The 20812-nt window shown below is 44.1% G+C and overlaps 1 protein-coding gene across 2 annotated transcripts in view; it reads right to left on the minus strand.

The window, feature by feature from the left end:
• The window catches only part of PSME4 (proteasome activator subunit 4), a 2155241-nt gene extending 2135528 nt beyond the window's left edge, over window positions 1–19713 (minus strand). The window contains exon 1 of one of the 2 annotated variants that reach the window (XM_086927646.1): window positions 19110–19713. In XM_086927646.1, coding sequence (XP_086783772.1) covers window positions 19110–19315 — 206 coding nt within the window. In that variant the 5' untranslated portion in view covers window positions 19316–19713. The remainder of the gene's footprint in view (window positions 1–19109) is intronic. The other variant, XM_086927645.1, reaches the window with a different exon arrangement.
• Window positions 19714–20812: the final 1099 nt, after the last annotated feature.

Consider the following 20812-nt stretch of genomic DNA (forward strand, 5'->3'; position numbering starts at 1 on the left):
TGTATTGTTTTTGAATCACTTGTTGCACTGTACTGTACTGCTGGACTGTTGAGGTCGCCTGGCAGCTACCCCGCAGGTATTTTTAAAACATTCACTGGTGGCACAGTTGGACTGCTGAGGTCTCCTACCTGAAGGCAGCAACATCGCGCAGGGGGGCTGGGCTCGTTTTCTTCCTTCCTGCCCCGTTCTGACGCCGGTGACAAGCACCGTTTGTGCAGAGGGCGTGGAAGGTCCGAACCAGCCACTTCCGGTGCGCGGGGGAGGACGGTGAGCGCTCTAGTCTTCCTTGACGCTGGGGGGGTTAAAAGGCGGATGCCTACTCGGCAGTGCAGCGGGCGCGCCGGTGGCGCGCCAAAGGTGAGCCCGTCTGCGCCCGGGCCAGGGCCAGGGCCCCAACCCCTGGTCAGACTATGGTTAGAACGCAGTGGAGCAGAGATCAACTCCTGCGTCTCTGCAGAAGCACCCCTAATTCATGCCTTCATAGCATGAGAGTGGAGGAAGACACAGGCTGTAAGCACTGTCAATTTGTGTGCAGTACGGGAGGTAGGGAAAAACAGGAGTACACCAGCCTGGTTTGTGGGTTACTCAATGTTAGATCTTTGCGTAAACATAGACTGGACATCGATAACCTACTTATAGAACAACAATTTGATCTCTTGTTCCTCACGGAAACATGGCTAGATGCGTACTCAGATCCAGATGTTATTGAGGCTTTGCCGGAAGGGTATCTGATGGTTAGGCGAGACAGGCCTATTGGTAGAGGTGGAGGCATAGCCATTGTTTTCAAGCAGCCTCTGTGCTGTCAAATGGAGCAAATGATGGTTACGGAGAGTGAGGCAGGTACCTTCACTATTAGGGTGAATGCAGGTACTACAGTGAAGGGCTTCCTGATTTACAGACCTCCGGGTCCCCACACCAGGTTCACAGACAGCTTGGTAGAAGGAATTACTGAAGTCGCTCTACGCAGAGACAAGTTCCTCGTGCTAGGGGATCTGAACATGCATATGGAAGACCCTCTGGATAGAGGGGCGGCAGTTTTCTTTAAGGAATTGCAGGCACTACAGCTAGACCAGAGAGTAAAAACCCCCAACCATCCGCAGGGTCATTTATTGGACCCGATATTTGCTAACTGGGGGGGAAGTGGAGATTAAACCCACCATCCCGGTTCCCTGGTCAGACCACTTCCTTGTGCCTTTTGTGGTGCAGATTCCGGGTGCAAGAGCACTGGAACAGGCACCCCGGAATTATCCTAGCCGGAAATTGGCGAAATTCTCTCAGGCTAGGTTTGACGAAGCGCTTACCAAAGGAGGGCGGCCGGGCGGGGTGGATATGGAAACAGCTAGTAGCAATTTGGACAAGCGCATTACAGAGGATTTGGACTGTACCGCCCCACTCTGTTTGACCAATGCGGGACGCCGCACACAGAGAACGGCTCCTTGGTTTAATGATGAGCTGCGGCTAGCGAAGGCGTCATGTAAGCGCTATGAGAGGCGATGGAGGGTGGCCTTCTCGAGCCAGGCTAAACAGGAGTACTTCGCGAAGAGGCGGGCCTACCATAGGCTGATTAGAAAGGAAAAGGCAGCCTACTTTGCTAAGAGGATTAGGGAGGCGGAGAACTCCGCGAAGGAATTGTTCAAAATCTATAAATCTATTTCCACCGCAAAGTCCTACGCTGCGCCGGTGGACTGCTCTGTGGACTCATGCAACCGTATTGCAGAATTCTTCGCAGAAAAAGTGGCAAAAATGTATTCCTCTTTTCCGGGACAAATTATAACAGGGTCCGAGTTTGTAGAAGATGCAGGGGTAGTCAGGGGACGATATGGACTGGAGAACTTCACTACCCCTTCCCCAGAGGCACTTATACAGATCTCCAGGTCGATAAAGTCGGGTTCCCCCAGGGATCCCGCCTCACCAAAGTGACTTGCTGAAGCCTGATGACCCTTGAGCCTTATATTAGACATCTGCTGGAGGTATCCTTTGGGACTTATACGGTACTTAAAGGGTGGAAACAGGCGGTAGTGCTCCCTCTTCAAAAAAAGCCGAATATCAACTTTGAGAAATTGGAGAACCTCCGCCCCATTTCACTTCTACCCTATAAGGCTAAAGTGGCGGAGAAGGTCGTGAATATCCAGCTGATGGAATATGTGAGGAAGCTAACCTCCTTCACGCTACTCAGTTTGGATTCCGACCCCGCCACTCTACTGAGTCGGCCCTGCTTATGGCAGTCGAGACCATTAGACAGGGGGTGGATGAGGGCCAAACTATGACTCTGATCCTCCTGGATCTAAGCGCGGCATTCGACACTGTAGCACATGTCACCTTGCTGCAGTGTCTGAATGAAGGTGGGATTTCAGGTGCCGCGCTGAAATGGATCCAGTCCTAAAGCCAGGCTGGGGGACTATTACTCTAGAGTGATCAACTTGGGTCAGGGTGTACCTCAGGGTTCGTCCCTGAGCCCAACTTTATTTAATTTATATGTCTCCCCAGTGGCAGCCATAGTTGAGACCCATGGGTTACGCATAGTGTTCTATGCTGATGACACGCAGCTGGTCATCTCCCTGTCGCGCGCACCCGATCTTGCTGCTGACAGGTTCAGAGCATGAATGCAGGAGCTTGCATCCTGGATGTCGACCAACTGCCTGAGGCTGAATGGTAGCAAGACGGAGGTGTTCGTGGTGGGGGGGGGGCGTCGGTGTGGTCTTCGGCATGGTGGTCTCTTGTCTGGGGTCGGCCCCTACTCCATGTCAGGAAGCCAAAAACCTGGGCGTATGGCTCGATGCTGAATTAACATTTGAGCCCCAGATTAGTCGGGTGGTGGGGGTATGCTTTGGCGTCCTGAAAGGCCTGCGGAAGATTCTCGAGCTTCTTCCCACGGAGGCTCGAAAGGCGCTGATGCATGCCCTTATCACTGCACGATTGGACTATGGCAATCTTCTTTACTTGGGTGCCATGGGAAAGAGCCTTCAGGTGTTACAAAACACTGCGGCTCGCTTGGTTCTGAGGCTACCTAGAAGATCTGCCTAAAAGGCAGCATTGCAGGCACTTCATTGGCTTCCGGTGAGGAGCAGAATTGAGTTTAAGGCTCTGTGCACGTGCCATTGTATTGTAGGCGGCAAGGCACCGAAACTACTACAGGACCTTATTACTCCCTACGAGCCAGCCCGAGCCTTGAGATCCTCGGGCTCGGGGCTACTAAAAATTCCCAAAGTAAAAAAGGCACGTATGGGGGGCAGGTCCTTCTGGTTTCTAGCAGCGAGAAGCTGGAATAGGCTCCCGTTGGAACTCTGCCTGGAATCATCAGAGTCCAGATTCAGGGGAAAACTCAAAACTCACCTGTTTGTCCAGTAGACTGGCTCCGTCTGCTGCTATGACTCTGCTACTCCCACTTACCACAGCGCGGGGACACACCGGTGTGCGTGACCAGGCGCTTTATAAACTTCCCTATTATTATTATTATTATTATACAGCCAGTCACAGACCCACAAAACCACTCACACATTCGTACAGCCACCCACTCAAAAGACCCACAAAGCCACTCACACACCCACTTAGACCCACATACAGGCAGTGATGCACTTATTGAAGTTGTGATCTCATATGTTTGTAATTAATGTGTTATTGGTGTTGAATGTGTGCAATATAACTGGTAGATCCCTTATTTGTCCGAAGCTTCGCAAAGGGTTTAGAGGATCCATAAAATGAATTTAATAAAAAAGAAGAGCTCGGTGCATTGCATTTATAGAAAGTCTACATAAGTTACCTGAACTTCATTTTTTTAAATGTGCTTTAAAATATCTAAGTAAAAGGAATTTGTGAATAAAATCTATTGTGAAAATGTATATTAGCAAATTGAACTTCTGGGTCAAATCGTAGTACAGTTTACATTTAAAAATAAACAAAAATCACTAAAAACCCAATGGATACAAGAACGTTATAGCTAGGAAAAAACATTAAAAAACTATAGAAATTCTTGGGAAAAACAAAGGTTACAGGAACGTTAAAGTATGATTCAGATTTTACACACACAAAACCATAGAAATTCAGCCGTTATAGTTATCTCAAGTAATTATAACTCGTGCCCTAATGTAACTATAATTTGCGCCCTCGCCATGCGCTGCAAATTACCCCACATATTACATCACTCATGACATCTTCTTTGGCGGTGGGAGCGAAAGTTATAGTTACCTCAGGACACTAGTAATAGTGGCTTGCTGAATTTCTATGGTTTTGTATGTGCAACATGTGAAGCTAACTATAACGTCCCTGTAACTTTTGGTTTTTTTCAGTGAATATGTACCCATATACATACATATACTTATACACACACACACACACACACATAATGTATACATATAATCGAGTGATTATAAAATGTCATTATATGCAAAGGCTGCACTTCAGACTATAGCTTAAATAAAAAACAAGCGTAAAATGTCCTTATTAAGGTAATTGGCATATCACACATTTTAAGCATTGTTTTCTATAGGGGCTGCATGAGCAAGTCACATCTCTATTTCAGTCTACAGTATCCAGTAAAACCAAAATGTTACTCAAATGTAGTGAGCATTAGAGAGAGAACTAAATACTGGCAGCTAACTAAGCAAGTATTTGCAATGCAATAGGTCTCGCATTTGTGAGAGTTTAAGCTATTGGAGTTTAAGCTATTGGCATTGTAAACGACAATGACTTTTATTTATCTCTTTTGCTAATTACCCGCTTGCATCCTGGTGACAGCTCCCGTCCGTCATGGCACACAGTGCTCGTGTGCTGATGACGGCCGGGAGCCGTCACAACCACGCCCACGATCGGAATGTGCCGCACAGGAGCGGAATTCCGGCCCCGGGCAAGGGGTTAATAACACAAACGCTTGTAAATACAAGACCTATTGAAAAGAAGCGGCCTCCATTGTCCCGGGCTGCTCAGAAAGTGAAAGCACGCATGGCGTGCTGAATGTTGCAGGAAAGCATGTCATGCCTGCAGTAGGCGAAACTCATTAAACAAAAATAGTGCTTACAGACTAAAATTGATGTACTGTGTAACAATCGAAGTAAAAGGGCCTGTCCTCATGGGAGGTTACAAATAAAGACATGGCGGTACTAAGGAGGGACTAACCAGCCAATTAACAAATCACAAGCCAGCATTTATGAAGGCAATGAAACAAGCAAATTAAAAATATGGGTGGAGAGTGGGCGGGGCTTCTATTCCATACTCCAATACAGCATGCCACAAAACAGGAATTGCGCTGCCCAGCCTCGACCTAAAATAATCATCAAAATGTTTTCCATCAATTCATGTACACAAAGTTTGTGCAAATGTGTTTATGTTGCAAGTGATTTTCTAAATAGGTGAACTCAAAGAACATCAACTGTTCTTAACAATGATCTGGCTTGTCAAGATCGCACATCTCCTTAATACTATCAGAACAGTTAGCAAGAAAAATTGCCCTTTGTGTGGTTACATGAATGGCATTGGATTCTGAGGAACTAGAGAAACAGACCTCCTGTCAAATTTGGTTAATACAAGAGCCCTATGCAGCTACCAAAAGCCCCATGTCAACGAAATTACATCCAGCTGGCCCTGGTTTATCAGCTAACAGCTCTCAGCATGAAAGGACTTCTTTCACTCTTCAGATTATAAGGCTGTGCCTTCAAGTACCAGCATGCACAGGCCAGGACTGTAATTCTGATAATATGAAGTTAGTCAGCAATTGTGCTGGTCTCGTAAAGTCTTTCGAATCTGACGCGATGGCTCATGTTTTGTTATTGGCTAGCTCAGACAACCAATTTGTAAGCAGCCTTCCAACAGCACTAGGAAATGTCTTAGTGTGAACAACAAGCATTACTCAACAGGATTTGAACAGTCTCATAATATCAAAACAAGCTGCAGATGCCATATGTCTCAATCTTAAACAGCGATCAATCATTCTTCCCCGAGTAACCTTATCTAAGAACATATCTTGTTACACACGTCCACTGCTTACGTATCATTCGGAAAGAACACCGTGATAGAAGTCATATGTAGTACACCGACAGACCAAAACGTACGTCTGTGTCAAAATTAGATCAGCTATTGGATATGTTTTTTTCAATTGTGCCTGTTGGGATACATTGTGAGAAGGATGCACAGCAGATTAGTGAAAATATGCCATTGCTCTGAGAGGATTTAACATGGCAGTCTAAGTTACAAATGTCATTGACAAAGGAATAATACACAGCGTCCAAAGTAAAATTAGTTCACTGGGTGTACTGACGCACATTGCAGCTGTTGGTTAAAAACAGCATTATGACTGCAATGGTGAGGTATTAAAATTGACAAACAGATTTTAAAGGGTTGTCAGAGAAGTGATTTATAGGCGCTTGTACCTCAATAAACAATCCATCACCAGGGCAGGTACCGTCCAGTACACAGAACCAAGTGTTTTCAAGATATATCGAAACGTCTATTAGGAAGAAGTAAATGGTTGATATCTTGGCTTGCAAAACCTTTTAAATAATTATCTTCAAACATCCGCTGCAAACAATGCAAATGAAATAGTCTCCCAGGTTTAGAATTGTAGAAACATTTAAAAACATGAATCAAAAACAAGTTGTCATTTAATATTTATTACACAATGTTCAGAAGTTAATTTCTGATTTTAAAAATAAAATCTTTTGGGGTCCATTGTAACGTTTCCCCACACAAATTCACTACCCTATCGCCCACAGAGGCATCTTCATTTGTGCACTGAAATGAGACTGCCCATCCTTTCACAAGTCCCAACAGCAGACAGTTCCAGTTTTTGAAATATCAAAAGACGCTTAACTTCGAAGGATACAGAGTACATCTGACACACTGGACATAAGATTTGTATTCAGTAAAAACAATCGGTGAGCAATTTACATGGACATATGTTACCAAAATGTGACTCAGTAACATGTCTCAATTGGTCCAGTGGACATCTTAAAATCAGAAACTGTGTCTAGTATTGGGAAGAATATTGTAAAAATGCACTACAAATGCTAACAGAGAAGTTGCTAGGAGATTTCAGCATTATTTCTGGTGCTTTTTTAAGGCCAAACATATTCCACTCCAACTAACTTCTATAGATCACAGCAAAGCCTTTAATACCATAGATGGCAAACTGACAACTATGAAGACTTTAGATGTATCCACTGCTAATACACACAACTGTGATTCTGTGCTCAAATACAACTAAGCAAATCAGTACAGGCCGAAGGGCAAAAATAATAAACTGACCCCTACCTCTTTTCAACTTACAGGCAAATATCCTACAATGTTGAGGGAAACTATGGTTGTACCACGAGTCTGAGGGAAAAAATTCTACCAACCCCTTCATAGACGTATGAGTCTGTATTACCTTCTGTCACAGTCGTCACACTACTCATTATTGCAGACTAAACAGTTTACAGATAAACAAGAACAAAATGAATACTTGAAGGAAACAGCTCAAAGAAAGCGAGGAGTCTTTTTTCCGATTTAAAAAAAAAATTGCGATTACTTTCAATGAATACGAACTGTAGTATAGGATGGTGTTGGAATGGAAAAGTCGTCAGCATGGTAATGAATGTGCAGTCCTGCTCCGAGTGCCCAACTGTACTTATGTCTGGATACATAATGCTGATGTTTGTTGTCAGACAAATATGGATCATGCATGTGAGCTGTGACATAGGTCTGACTCACGGATTGCGTTCTTGTTGGCCTGGGGGTGCCCATACCGCTATATTCACAATGGTAGAAAGCTAGTGCCTACACCAGGAATTAGCAGCACAAGTGCGGTAGTGGTAGCATACCATGTAGTCGTAAATTGAAGTGAACACGTCCTTTTTAGCCTGTGCCAGTGGAGTGAGGCCTACAGGTACGCTTATTTTTAAAGTTCTGCAGCTGTGTTCTTAACTTACCCTTGAACTATATTGGTTTATGTGTAGTGCTGTGCAGAACAGGAGTGGTATTTGCGCTGGGTTTAGGAGTGTCTAGGGAGGGTACAATACAGGGATAATGCAGTACTGAGCAGTGCGTGTATGTGGTTGGTGTAGGTCTGCCCATGACTGGTACAATACATGTAGGATGTAGTGCTATGCAGTGCGTGAATGGTAAATGCATGTGCTGGATGTATAAGTGCCTGGGATTGGTACAATATGTAAAGGATACAGTGCTCTGCAGTGTGAGTAAGTTGCTTACATACACTGGGTGTATGGGTGCCTGTGGGTGATACAATACATTGAGGGACCTGTGTTCCATGTCCAGCCGCATGTCCCCACCTTTCTGGCCTGGGACATGCGGCTGGACATCAGCGAGTCCGTGGCCCCCGGGGCACGCTTCCCGCTCGAGAGCGTGCAGGACCCTGATGTGTGGGTCAACTCCGTGCAGACCTACAGGCTGAGCCCCAACGGGTACTTCACCCTAAGCGTCCATACGGGGGGGGGGGTGGAAAGAGAGGGCACCAAGTAGCCAAGTAACTGAGAGCGGCCTGTCCCGCCAAGGACTCTCCTGGACTTCTTTACTTTTTCTTTTGTCCTGGCCACCATTTTGCTGCTGCCGTTGGCTGCTTTTCTCTGGATTCCCTCGTTTCTCCCTTGACGTTCCTCAAATGTTTCTTCCCTTTTCTGATTTGCCTTTTCACCATACCCGTATATCCCTCCCACCCTCCCTTGGTGCTGTGACTGCATCCCCCTCCGACCCCACTTAATGAGATTCTGCTTTTCTGTATATAGAGAAAACTCCAATCACTAGTACATGCAGTAGACCTTTGTACTCTCTACCATTCCTATGTGACTCTTAGAGTATATCCATCCGTATCCCTTCCCTATGTATATAGAGATAACTCTAATCACTAAATGAATAAAAATAAATCCAGTACTTGTATAGCGCACAAATCACCCCCGAAGGGGTCTCTCTGCGCTGGGGGCCGTTGGGGAGATTAAGCGAGCTATTGCCCAGAGTCGCATGGTCCTGGGCAGACCCCTGCCGCCGGAGCCGGGGATCGAACCGTGATCCCGAGCGCCCAGTGTCAGTCGCCCTGGCCGTGGCGCCACACCTCTCCCCTGTACTAGTATATGCACCCGCCATCTTGCCCATTCCCTCGTTTCCCCCTTGACGTTCCTCAAATGTTTCTTCACTTTTCTGATTTGTATCTTTTATGTAACGCATGTAATCCTTAGTCCTTATGTTTTGCAACTGGTTCTTATGTAAAGCGCTCTGACACCTTCAGGTAAAGTTCGCGCTATATTAAATCGCATTAAATAAATAAATAAATAAAAGCATGCAGTGAAATATGGAGAGGAGGTAGAGAAATCCCCCCTAGACAGATCTGTGTATTACTGCATTCTTGTAAGCTGGGTGGGTGGGAGAGAGCCAGGCTTCCCCTGTACATTTAAAAGGATGTTCTTTGATTCAGTGAGAGGTCACAAAGAAGGGTTCTGGGCACATCTCAGGAAGGAGATGGGGCTGATAAGATAATCATAAAGGGTTTGATGCACATATCACTGTGGCGGATATCCAGGTGTGAACTCTAGTCACCCCCTTGACCTATGATGTGGGGCTATCAGGTATGGAGTCACTCCTGCTGTGGCAGACTGCTTTTCAGAGAAAGAGAGAGAAGCAGAGCAGACAATTCAAAAGAAACAGACCCCCCCCAACATAAAACATCAAAGATTCATACCCTAAATCAGATTTGGTGTCTGGAAATAGACTATAAAAAGGGGAGTTTTGTTGTAGACCTCAACATTTTTTTTATCTGCCAAGCAACCAGACAGGCTGTGTGAGGAGAGGAAGGCCTGCAAGACTCCTGCCTGTGACCAGGACTGGGTGCCAGGGCCTGCTAGTCTCCCTGCTGAGTGAGGAGCATCAACCAACAAATCCAAGACCACCTACCTTGGAGCCTGAAGCACCAGCGCCTTGCCTGCTTGCCAAGGCCAGTGTGCCTGGTGAGGAAGAGGAGAGCATTGGGGGGAGCAAGGTCCACTAGGGACCCTGTTGGGTGGAATCTCTTCAGGAGGTGTGAGGAAACACCTGCTGCATCGATCTGCATGTGTGCAGGACAAAGTCAGCGACACCCGTATCCCAAAGGACGGCTGCCAGGAATTAAGCCATGTGTCAAACTGTGCCATTCAGGCCAGAGCCCGTACATAGTGCAGAGCCAGCGACCCCGTAAGGCAGGAGTGGCTGCCATGAACAGACTAACGCGTGGAAAGGCCCTAAGCCTTGTGCCCTAGCAGGCAGCAACCCTATAAGTCAGGCGGCCGCCACCAACAACTTTACTGTGCAGATCAGGTGGGAGCCCATGTATTGTGAAGGTAAGGTGCGGTAAGGTAAGTGAGAATGCCATGGAAGCACCTGTGCACCATCACCCACGTCGGGACCAATGCCACCGTCCCCAAACGGGAGAAGGATCAGATACTTACCCTGCAGGAGGAACTACAAAGAACCTTCTGTCATTATGGGAGCGCAATCGCATGTGAGGAACTCTTTACCCACTGAGTGTAGCCTGCATGCTGCAAACTACCTGAACTTAGCTGCTGCCTCTCCAGGTGCCCACGGTCGGGGCATGCTCTGAAATGCCAGACCCTTCATGCCTGCCAGTGCGGGTAAGACTGATTTTGGGCCTATCAGCCCCAGGGGAGCTGACTGCTAGTTACCGCTGAGGCGCCGGAAAACTGCTGACTTTAAATTAGAGTCAAAGTATACTCGAGAGTCAGACTACTGGTGACGCATACCCTGGATATTACCAATAGTCACATGGGAAGAATAACTATCGCTACAGTGAGGAGGGAGTGGGACAAAAAATTGCCAAGGAAACACTAGAGCCCCGATGTTATGGGTGGGGGTTGGCTGTCTGATTGTTTGTGAATGTCATTGTTTTCCTTTGTGAAACACCAGAAATAAAATACTTCTCTTTCTCATAAAAGTGAGTATTTGGCTAGACAAGTGATTTATTGCTGTTGCTGGGTGCATCTTGACTTGAAAGCCTGCGTTTACTATCATCCATCCACCTTCCCTCTGAGAGAGCCTTGGACTGCTCGGACCACGCTTACTGAGGTTCTAGTGCCGAAGGGGTACTTGGTAGAAGGATTTGTGAAATACTGAAAAAAACACTTTTCCCTGCCAAAGACATTCTAACAAGCTAGGGCAAGTGATTTTTGCCTCAATTTAAAGAGCACAAGAGACTCCGACAAGTTATCCCTGTCCTTCCAACTCATGCATCAAGAGAGTGTGATGCACAGTTTCATTCCACATAACACAGCCACCCACTGAAGAGCCACTATCACAAGGTGAGCTGAAAAACCTGCACAGAATTACATTTCAGCTCAGGAGTGAAGGCTCTGCAGAGCTGTACTCCGTTTAAAGCTTCCTCAGAACATCAGAAGGGGCTTAAACTGTGTTCCTTTTTACTGTGAGAGAGGGTAGGTGCAGCTGTTTGAGCAGTAGCGGAGTGTTCAAAATTCCATTCTCTGCCACAGTCCCTCCAAAGCCCTCTCCTCTCAATGTAAGATCACAAGATGAAAAAGTTTCTAAAGCTGGCAAGCCTGATCATCCTTATTCTTTCATATAAAACAAACTTACAGGCAGTGTATGCAACCAATGAGGTAGTCAGAAATTTAAGTGACTGGTGTAATTGTGCTTTTTCTAATAAGATACCAGAGTCTAGAAATCACCTTCAGATTAACTCTATCCTATAGAGAGGTATGGTAATTGAAGACAACCACACAAAAGGAAAAGAGGACTCAATCACACTTCTACTCAGCCATTCTTTACTCTGTGATTAGTCGTCTGGAATAATGAAGTAATGGCTACACAATATTTGATGAGAAGTACGCCCTTACGTTTAGGAAGTCCAGAAGAATGCAGTTCACATTTGAGCTTCGTGAGCACTTTCTGATGAAGTGTCAGCAGTTGCTTGGGACATACTTCAGATCCCAGTCAAAAAGGGAAGGATTCCAAATACGGTGCTACTCAATCCAGTTAAAAAAAGTAAATACATAAATCTTTAATCATGACTTATATGTTTTTGTTTACTTTGTTCTAAACCTAGGTGAATGTCTATCTACATTAGCAATGATAAACAGCTCCAGTTCATGATTTTAACCCAGCGCATCCCCATCACTTTGGTCTTTTCGAACAAGATGTATACACACTTAGAACTTTACAAGCATGATAAATTTAAAATGTCAATTTTTCAGTGAGTAATTTAGAAAACAAAATATACTACCAGTGTTTACAGCAATCACTGCCTTTTTAGTTTGTTCTCAGTAACACACAAGCCAGCCAAAGGCAAAAAGCAACAGATAGTTCTGTATCTTCAATAGCTGATAAAACCCTTGGATTGCTGCATGATCACCAACATAAAATAAACTATTCAACTCATGTTTGGCAATGGTACCTAATACCTGCTATGTTCTATATTATAGAGAGTGCTCAATCACAAAAATCTTCGACTGTGATCCACCCACAGTGTTCTCTTATACCCATTATGTCCACAACTGGAATACCCTTGTGCCTCTACAGCATTCAAGGAGCACATTCTTATGGTTGAAATAATCTATACATTATCATAGTAGCCCACACCTTCTTCAGGCAAACAACCTTCACAGATAACCTGAAAAAAGGACAGATCCTCCGCCTGCGAGAAAAAACGACTCTGAAAGCAGTCAATCTCACCAGTCACCTTCCCTAATGCCCAATATCCAGGCGTATAGGCGCATTGTGTAAACACTGATATTGAACTTTACCTAACGTGGGTGTGTAACCAGCACTACAGATTTTGGTTAGTCAGACTCAGACTATGCACTTTCTGCTGCCTTTCTTCGTCAGGGCTCCTATTTCCATAGCCTATCTGCTTGTCCCTGCGACGATCAACCAGCACAAAGCACAACTCACTATGTTTTTAATCTAAATTGTATACATAGCTGAGAAAACGCTACTTGTTACCTTTTTTAAAAGAAGCGAACATTCAATATTGCCAAGTCGTTTTTAATTATTTACAGACTCTTCCTTCGGTGAAAATTTACTTTTTAACTGCCACTTTCATTCAATGTGCTATAAAGCGGAGGGCAACGCTGATTATGTAGTAATTGAAGAACTTTTATTACCTGTTTGTATCTGTATGAGTCTTTCACATTTTTATGATAATCTATATTTATTGGCTTTTATTGTCTTTTGATTGTAATCTGCTTGTTGTGCGGTCTTATTGCGGTTTACATTATTCTGCAAGGATGTATTACTTTAATAGTCTAGCTAGACCGAATAACGTTGTTTCTGACTGACTGACCTCTCCCAATCACCCAGCCACAATTCATCTGTAAAATCATCTAAATGGCAGTCTCCACCAAACCAAACAATTGTCCATCCTTCAAATACTCAAAAACACATTCCACATCAATGGCAGCAACAACCCCAGTCTCCTGATGCCTGCTCAATCTTCCTACAGCCAGCAATATAATAATGACCAAGCACTAATCCCCACCCTGTATATAGATATGGACTTTTCCAGCATAGTCCTACAATGGTTCATCTCTTAAATCACAAACCACAATCAACTCATTCTGATTGGAAACTCCAGGTCTAAGAAACTTCCTCTCACCCTCAAAGTTCTCCAAAGGATTCAGCTAATCCTGCATAATCTTCAGTCATTACAACAGACTCCCCAGACATGATGGATCAAGATCAACAATGACGCAGATTAAACAACTCTACCTGAAAATATAATATACTTGATTTGCGATACACAACTGCTCAGAGTTACTTTTAATCTAATCAAGAAGTAGACATCAAGCTCCTACTTAACACTCAACCCAAATTAAACCTAATTTCTCCTCATTACCAAGAGAACCAGGCAACCACAAATTCAGGGCTGGACTATCTGATTTCATTCTGGAGGGCTAGGTCTTCTAGCTGACACCTAACATAAAGTCTCTCGGATTCGGCCTCAACACAGATCTCACATTCAAACAACACACTGCTAAGAAAACCGAGCTAACATACTAGCTTCCGCTCTTGAAAAAGGTGAAACCCAACCTACTCAAACCTGACTTCGGGATAATGGTACAGGTCCTGGTCTTCTTTCACCTAGATGGAAGTAACGTCCTATATAACATCTTCCTGGAAAACACTCTGGAAGCCCTGAGGGTTGTTCAATAAGTTGTAGCACGTTTCAAAGGCTTAAAAAAGTTCAAGCTCAGCACAACCTTAAAGCAATTACACCTGCTGCTCTTCCAATCCTGCATTGTCTTCAAAACTATCATAATCCCTAGCTGAGGAAATTACCACCAAAATTTAGCAGGCCTGGTTATCCTCATTCTTTCAAATAATACAAACAACAAAGTGGCAGTTTATGACTGATGTAATCATGCTCTTTCTGTTCGGAGAGCAGAGCCTAGAAATTACTTTCAGAGTCACATCCTTTCTCAGAGATATGACAATATGGCACTGCTGAGTTCAGTTATAAAAACACTTAAAGTCTCCTGGATAATACTATGCAGTCCCTGAAGCACGACACATATCAGCATATTTCTAAGTCATAAATAAGTTCGACCTCATAGCCCAACCTCAAAGGGAATTACATATGGTCCCCCTCCACTCCTGCATCATTTTAATGACCATCAGAGTAAGAATCACGAGCAAAGAAAATTGCAGTCTCTTGTAGGTAGTGCCAACACAATAACAGGCTATCGTATGGAAGTGATGAAATGTAAGAAAAAAAAATCAGAATGTATGCCTTCTCTGTTTTTACACTAAAGATCTGAACAACGACTCCATCGGAATGGCTTTTATCTTCCCACAATTCAGAAACCAAATAAAGATGCAGTTCTTCAAAAAGCCCTACCTGACCACAAATCATGAACCTATGTACAATGTGGTCCTTATGAACTATCACAAACAATAATAGATCTGGCATAATGGCTGCTGTTCACAGTCTCTGTTGCCATCTAGCAATGACTGTGCAGCATAAAAATATGTTCATACATTTACATATCACTTTGTCAAGGTTTAAAATAGTGAATTACATAGCAGTACCAAGCATAGAGCAATATCACAGTCCAGTAGCCTGAATGGAGTAAATCAAACCCCCGTCTCTAGAGTACTCCAATTTAGAATATTGGGATAATTTTTGATATCTGTGAATTTACATTTCAAGAGGTGTCACATAGCAGCACATGCTTCCGGCCAGTTGTCAATGTCAATTCAGCTGGATTTCCAGGATCTAAAAAAAAAAATGCTAAAATGATAGGCGCACCTTTTTACTACCAATATATGTTCACAATCAAAACAAAGTATCTCAGTGATAGATACAGAAAATAACCATAACCGCAAAGGGTAATGCAATGCGTTATAAAAAAATTAAAAAAGGTGATGCAGTGTTGGTATGGAAAGAAAGTAGGAACACATCACTTGTTGGACCAAAAGTAACAACACAAAAATGACCCGATTGTCCCTAAAAACCTACATTTAAATTAAAAACAAAAGTGTACCTTAAGGTTTTTATAAATTAAGCAAATATACAGAACACTGAAAGGGGCACTACAATTGTTATATTACTGTGCAAGCATTTACATGCCTGCAGCACAGTGGGTATGAAAGAAATTCCACAACTGCAAACTGATACACCACCGGAGGCCTTTGGAAAGGCCAATGAACTAAGATGCCTATTCATTTCAATTTGTGATGGTGCTTTAGTACGTGGGGGTGCGCCCCCACAAACTTGGACATTTGTTGGACTTTCTTTTCTAAATCGACTGACATTCAACTATATTTAAACAGGCAGTATTTTGAGGCAATTCAATCTATAGAGCAGTGCTCTACATTTTTCATTCATTCAGAAAATTATTTTCAATTTGGCCTCCAAGTAGCAATAAACTGCAATGACTTTCAAACACTATCAATCTGGCCACATGCCAAACAGACTCCACATGTTTGTTACAATTGAACTGGGTTGGGTTTTGTACATTCTACCTCGTTAAAACTCACCAAATGGTTTGCACAGGTGTAGCTATGTTTGGGTCGACCCTGTTTGTGTCAGAGAATTACACTAATTAGAAAGAAATTGATATGAAAACAGAACCAGTTGTCTATATAGATAACAAGACAGTGGTCAGTCCAACGTTTATATGAAGTAAAACATAAGAGACATAAAAGGCAGATGAGACTGGCAATTGACTGATTATCTCCCAAAAGGCTGAACAAGATGCTAGAATTAATGTTTCAAGATTAGGATAAGCACACATCAGTAGCAAGGACAAAAATACTTGACAATTCTCAAACAATGATCAACTTGTCATACATTTGCAGGTCAATAATCTAGAGTGAATATTTGTATACACATTTCTTACATAAATGTCTAAAAAAAAAAGTATGAAAATTACGAAGTGACAGTCAAGGATCATGGCTAAAAAACACCTCAAAGCACATCTGTTTTCCAAGGGAAAGAATACATAGGTAGTTCTAACTCATGATGCTCGTGGGTTAACATTTTTCACATGGAACAGGAAATGAAGCATCAGTGGGACTTCTTTGGCAGGTTTCTCTTCCAGTAAATGAGACTGGCAAACAACTTCCCACTTTATAGACTAGCAAAATTATAATCTCCACCCTTCACATCCTAGGATCACCATGAAGGCAGACATGTCCCCATGAGATTCTCCCATAAGAAACTGAGGTCAGCAGCATTCCTGCAGAACCATTGAAGGAAGACAAGTAAATGTATAGTAAATGGCTAACATAAATATCAAAGGATATAAAAATCTGGCCTAATATTGTAGCTTAGAGACGACTCCTGTCCGTATATATAATCCAGAAAAATGACCGTCAGTTTAACCAACAGCAATGTGTAATGCTAAATTCAAACGGAACGAACCTGAAGCAACAGGAAACCTTAGATTACAAGATAGAACCTGTAGAAAAGCAGAGATGCAGAGTAGTCCATTTGCTATGCAATATAAATCTTTACTTTACAGATGAATATTAAGTCAGTCACAGAGGGGTTCTAAAATCTACAAACTGACAAAAAGTTGTATATCATCAGAGAGATCACTGGGGAAGGGGGATGGGGGGGGGGGGTATCACGAATATACCGCACCCTTACTAATAATGGCCCTACAACACTTGACCCACTCCGACACAGATAGGAGGGATTGCTGGGCCTCTTGGAGGAAGACGATTGGCTACCACTTCAGCTAGACTCCGCCTAATCCAACTATATTATCTGCACACCGCCATCTCATCCCGGACGCCTCTAAAGGGCAGGACGGTGCATTTCACCAAAGTGTACATGCTGCGGACAACAGCCAGCAGACTTTTGATCTGGTCCTGTCCCCGATTCACAGAATACTGGGATGGAATAGAATCTGAACTCACACATGTCCTGGGTTGGCAGGTACCCCATAACCCTCTACACCTTATCCTGGGAGCTATGGACGGCCTGGATGGGTCCCGCGCAGATAAACTATGCCTAGGGAAAGCCACTATAGTGGCCATCGCTGCATCATGGTCACAACCTGATCCACCGAGAATAACTACATGGCGCAGAGGAGTGGATTGGTGTGCTGCCCAGGAGATGCCCCTGTTTGAAGCCAGGGGATGCCCAAAGAAACATGAAAGGTTATGGGGCAAATGGTTGCATCAACTGGGTTGACGGGATCTCTATGTCTGTGCACTCTTCTTGAAAACATTTTTTATGAAATGTGGTTCGTAATCACTATGCGTGTATAGGCACTGCCCATACATGGCTAATGCCTAATGATGAACTGTGCTGCACTATTACTTTCTTTTTCTCTTGTAAGTTCTCTCAAAAATCAATAAAATTGATTATCAAATAAACATCAAAGAGATCAGCTGTCAAAGTTAGGACATGGGCAAAATAACATTTTGCGTAGTGATGATGGAATACATAAAGATGCCCACTGGAGAGCCCCAATATGTATGGAAGGTGACCTTATTTTCGATTTTAAACCCAACGTTCACTTACCAATTTCCCAATCTTCCCTACTTTGGCAGATAAATAAAATCACTGGGGCGCACGGAGATTAAGAAATCTGCCTACATTTCACAAACGAGGGAACACAACTCTTGCCTCGGAGTGCACGCTCACTCTATATTTGGGCTCTGGCTTTGTTGAAAGTCCCTTACATCAATAAGCAAACTGCGAGTATAACAAAACAAATCCATCTTGCATCTGCTCACATTTTGTTAAGAGGGCCACAATCCCTTGCCTCCAGCTGATGAAAGGGGGCAGCTGTCAAAGACCACAAAGCATTATCTCATGTCGGGTAAGGTTATTAGAAAGTGAAACTAGAAACAGCCAAACAAAAACAATAATCACCCTTGTAAAAACCTGCGAGTTAGTTCTTGATTTTATTCTGAGTGGTGAAAAATTAGACATAAGTAACTTAGAAGCACAAATAAAAACTCAGCCTTTTGATTATGCCAAATTATGAAAAACATAAATACTACGAACTTTCAACAAAGTAATTCAGTCAGGGTTTTTAAAACTACTTTCTGTTTGGAAAGGTCCCTCTAGCATCGCTGACACCAAGAGGCCTGCCATGACTTGGCAGGACAGCTTCAACCTCAGTGGAGCTAGCAGCATTCAGCCAGCGGGAAGTGAATCAGCAATGTGTACACTCTACTCACATTGACAGCACCACTGCTGCTGCTCAGGCAACCCTCCCGGTCACATAGAGATACAGCGACCAGGCGTCCCGGGTTTGTCAGGGTATACCCGGTGTTTGGCCTGCTGTCCTGGCAGATTTCTGTAAATTAAACTCCTGTTCCGGTTTTCAGAGGTCATTTTAAAACATCGGGATGCATCTTGTATGTGTTCCAAAGCAACACTAGTTAGCAATTTAATGAGCAGGTAAAATACTGAGATAAAAAAGTTTAATTGTATTTCCTTAGTACCTCGTTGCATTTGCCGCTTCGAATAATGTACAATTGTGGTCCTTCTATTTTTCCGAAATGCCACGGTTTTGGTTTTCAAAATCTGAGTGATCACCCTACCCATGGGCAAACATGTGAGGGACCCCCACACCTTCAGGACAGGGTACCAACTCAGAAGACAGGATGTACGTTCGCAGTTATGCGGGGAGAGGATGGCAGAGAAGGAGGACGGCTATACTCACGTGCTGAGCTTCCTGGTCCACACAAGTACCCCCGGCCACAGCTCCCGCAGCTGCACAGCGCGGCCCAGGTTCTCCTTGATGTTGTGCAGCAGTTGCTGGGACTCGCTCTCCAGACACCCGGCGTAAGGTAGTAGTTGGTTGTACACGATCTCCTTCTGAGGCTGGTGGGGAAAGCCAGGGGCTTGGCCCACCCCGTCCACGTTCATCCTTGTCGCTTCTGTACTATGCCTCTGATTGTGCCTCTCTCTGGGCTGTCTCTCCTATGGACTAGGACTGATTGTCTTCCTCTGGTACTGTTTTCTCTTGCCTGTGCTGTTTCTTTCCTTCCGCCGCCCTTCGCCTCTCTGTGCCAGGGAGTGTGCCACCCCCTGGATTGTCCCTCCTGGCAGCCCCGGTGTACCTCGGCTCTTCTGCTCCCCGCGCCTCTCGCTCTCACTTTAGTCTGTTAGTGACGCGTCTTCGCCGGCTCGTGACAGAAGGGGTCCCGTTACGTCACTTCCCCTAAGCGCTCCTCCATATGGTCGTCTGCTACAGTATATGTCAGGTCGCCGAAGCTGAGTAACAAAGCTAGACACTACAACCATCGACATAAAGGTAGGACTCTGACATTAGAAATGTCGCTTGGAAACCGATACCCATGTTTTTCAATGGTCGCGCGTCCTGTTCTTTCCAAGGAGAGTTGTCTCACTGGCATTCTAAACTTTTTAAAACTCCGATGTACTTTTTATATTTCTTTCTAATATATTTGTGAAAGCTCCTAAAACCATATAAGGAATTCTAGTAATTAGGCTACTCGTAATCCTTAGCTATAAAGCATTTTTTTTTCTAGCGGCGTGCATTCAAGTCCTTTTTTGATTTATGCTAGTTACAACTCGCGAATGCTGTAAATTGTATTTAAAAAACTACAAGATGGCTGCCAAGCGTGCGCTTCATTCGCGCAGTCAGTCTGCGTGTTTAGGGTTATGACACTGCTTTCTTTTCTCAGAAGACAATTGAGTCGCCAGACTTCACGCACCGCTTTGCGATTGGCTATTCAGAAGTTTCCTCTAGAATAGAATGTTTTTACATAAATATCCACGTTTTGCATGCAAGCTCTGCAACTAGCGTTTTTTTTATTGTAGAAGCATACTTGCTAACATTCCTTGACCAAAAAGAGGGATACATTTACGGGTTCCAAACCACTATTAGCATAACGATGACATCACAAGGAATGACAACACATAACCTTTGAGCCATCTATGAATTCATAGAATATGTGTGTGGAGAAAAAAAAGTGCTGCAAAAGGGTCACTTTTAAAACCCCCTCCAGGAGGCAAGTTGTTCCCCCCCCTGCTTTAAAACTGCGTCCATAATAACCCTGATATCACACCACTGACAATGTGCTTTGGTGCCTTAAAAGGTCGCAGTTTATTCAACATAACATGTTTATACCTTTGCCAAATCATGGTTATCCAAATGCTCTCTTAATATTCATGCTAATATAATAAATTTTTTATGCAATCATTTTTTGTTGCTGTGTGGACCCAGCTTCAATTTCCGGGGGAGGGAGGGGCCACCTTTCTGGGCCTCCTATTCACGGATCTAGGCTTCAACGGCCTACCGACTTGGAGGGTGTCCGTCAGGACCTGCCCGGGCTGCAAGTACCGTTCTGCTTGCCCTGCAACCTTTCGTGGACCCTCCCTGCTCCCCGGGGTCCCTGCTGT

Source organism: Lissotriton vulgaris, chromosome 6, assembly GCF_964263255.1.
Source record: "Lissotriton vulgaris chromosome 6, aLisVul1.2, whole genome shotgun sequence".
In the NCBI taxonomy this organism is placed as follows: Eukaryota; Metazoa; Chordata; class Amphibia; order Caudata; family Salamandridae; genus Lissotriton; species Lissotriton vulgaris.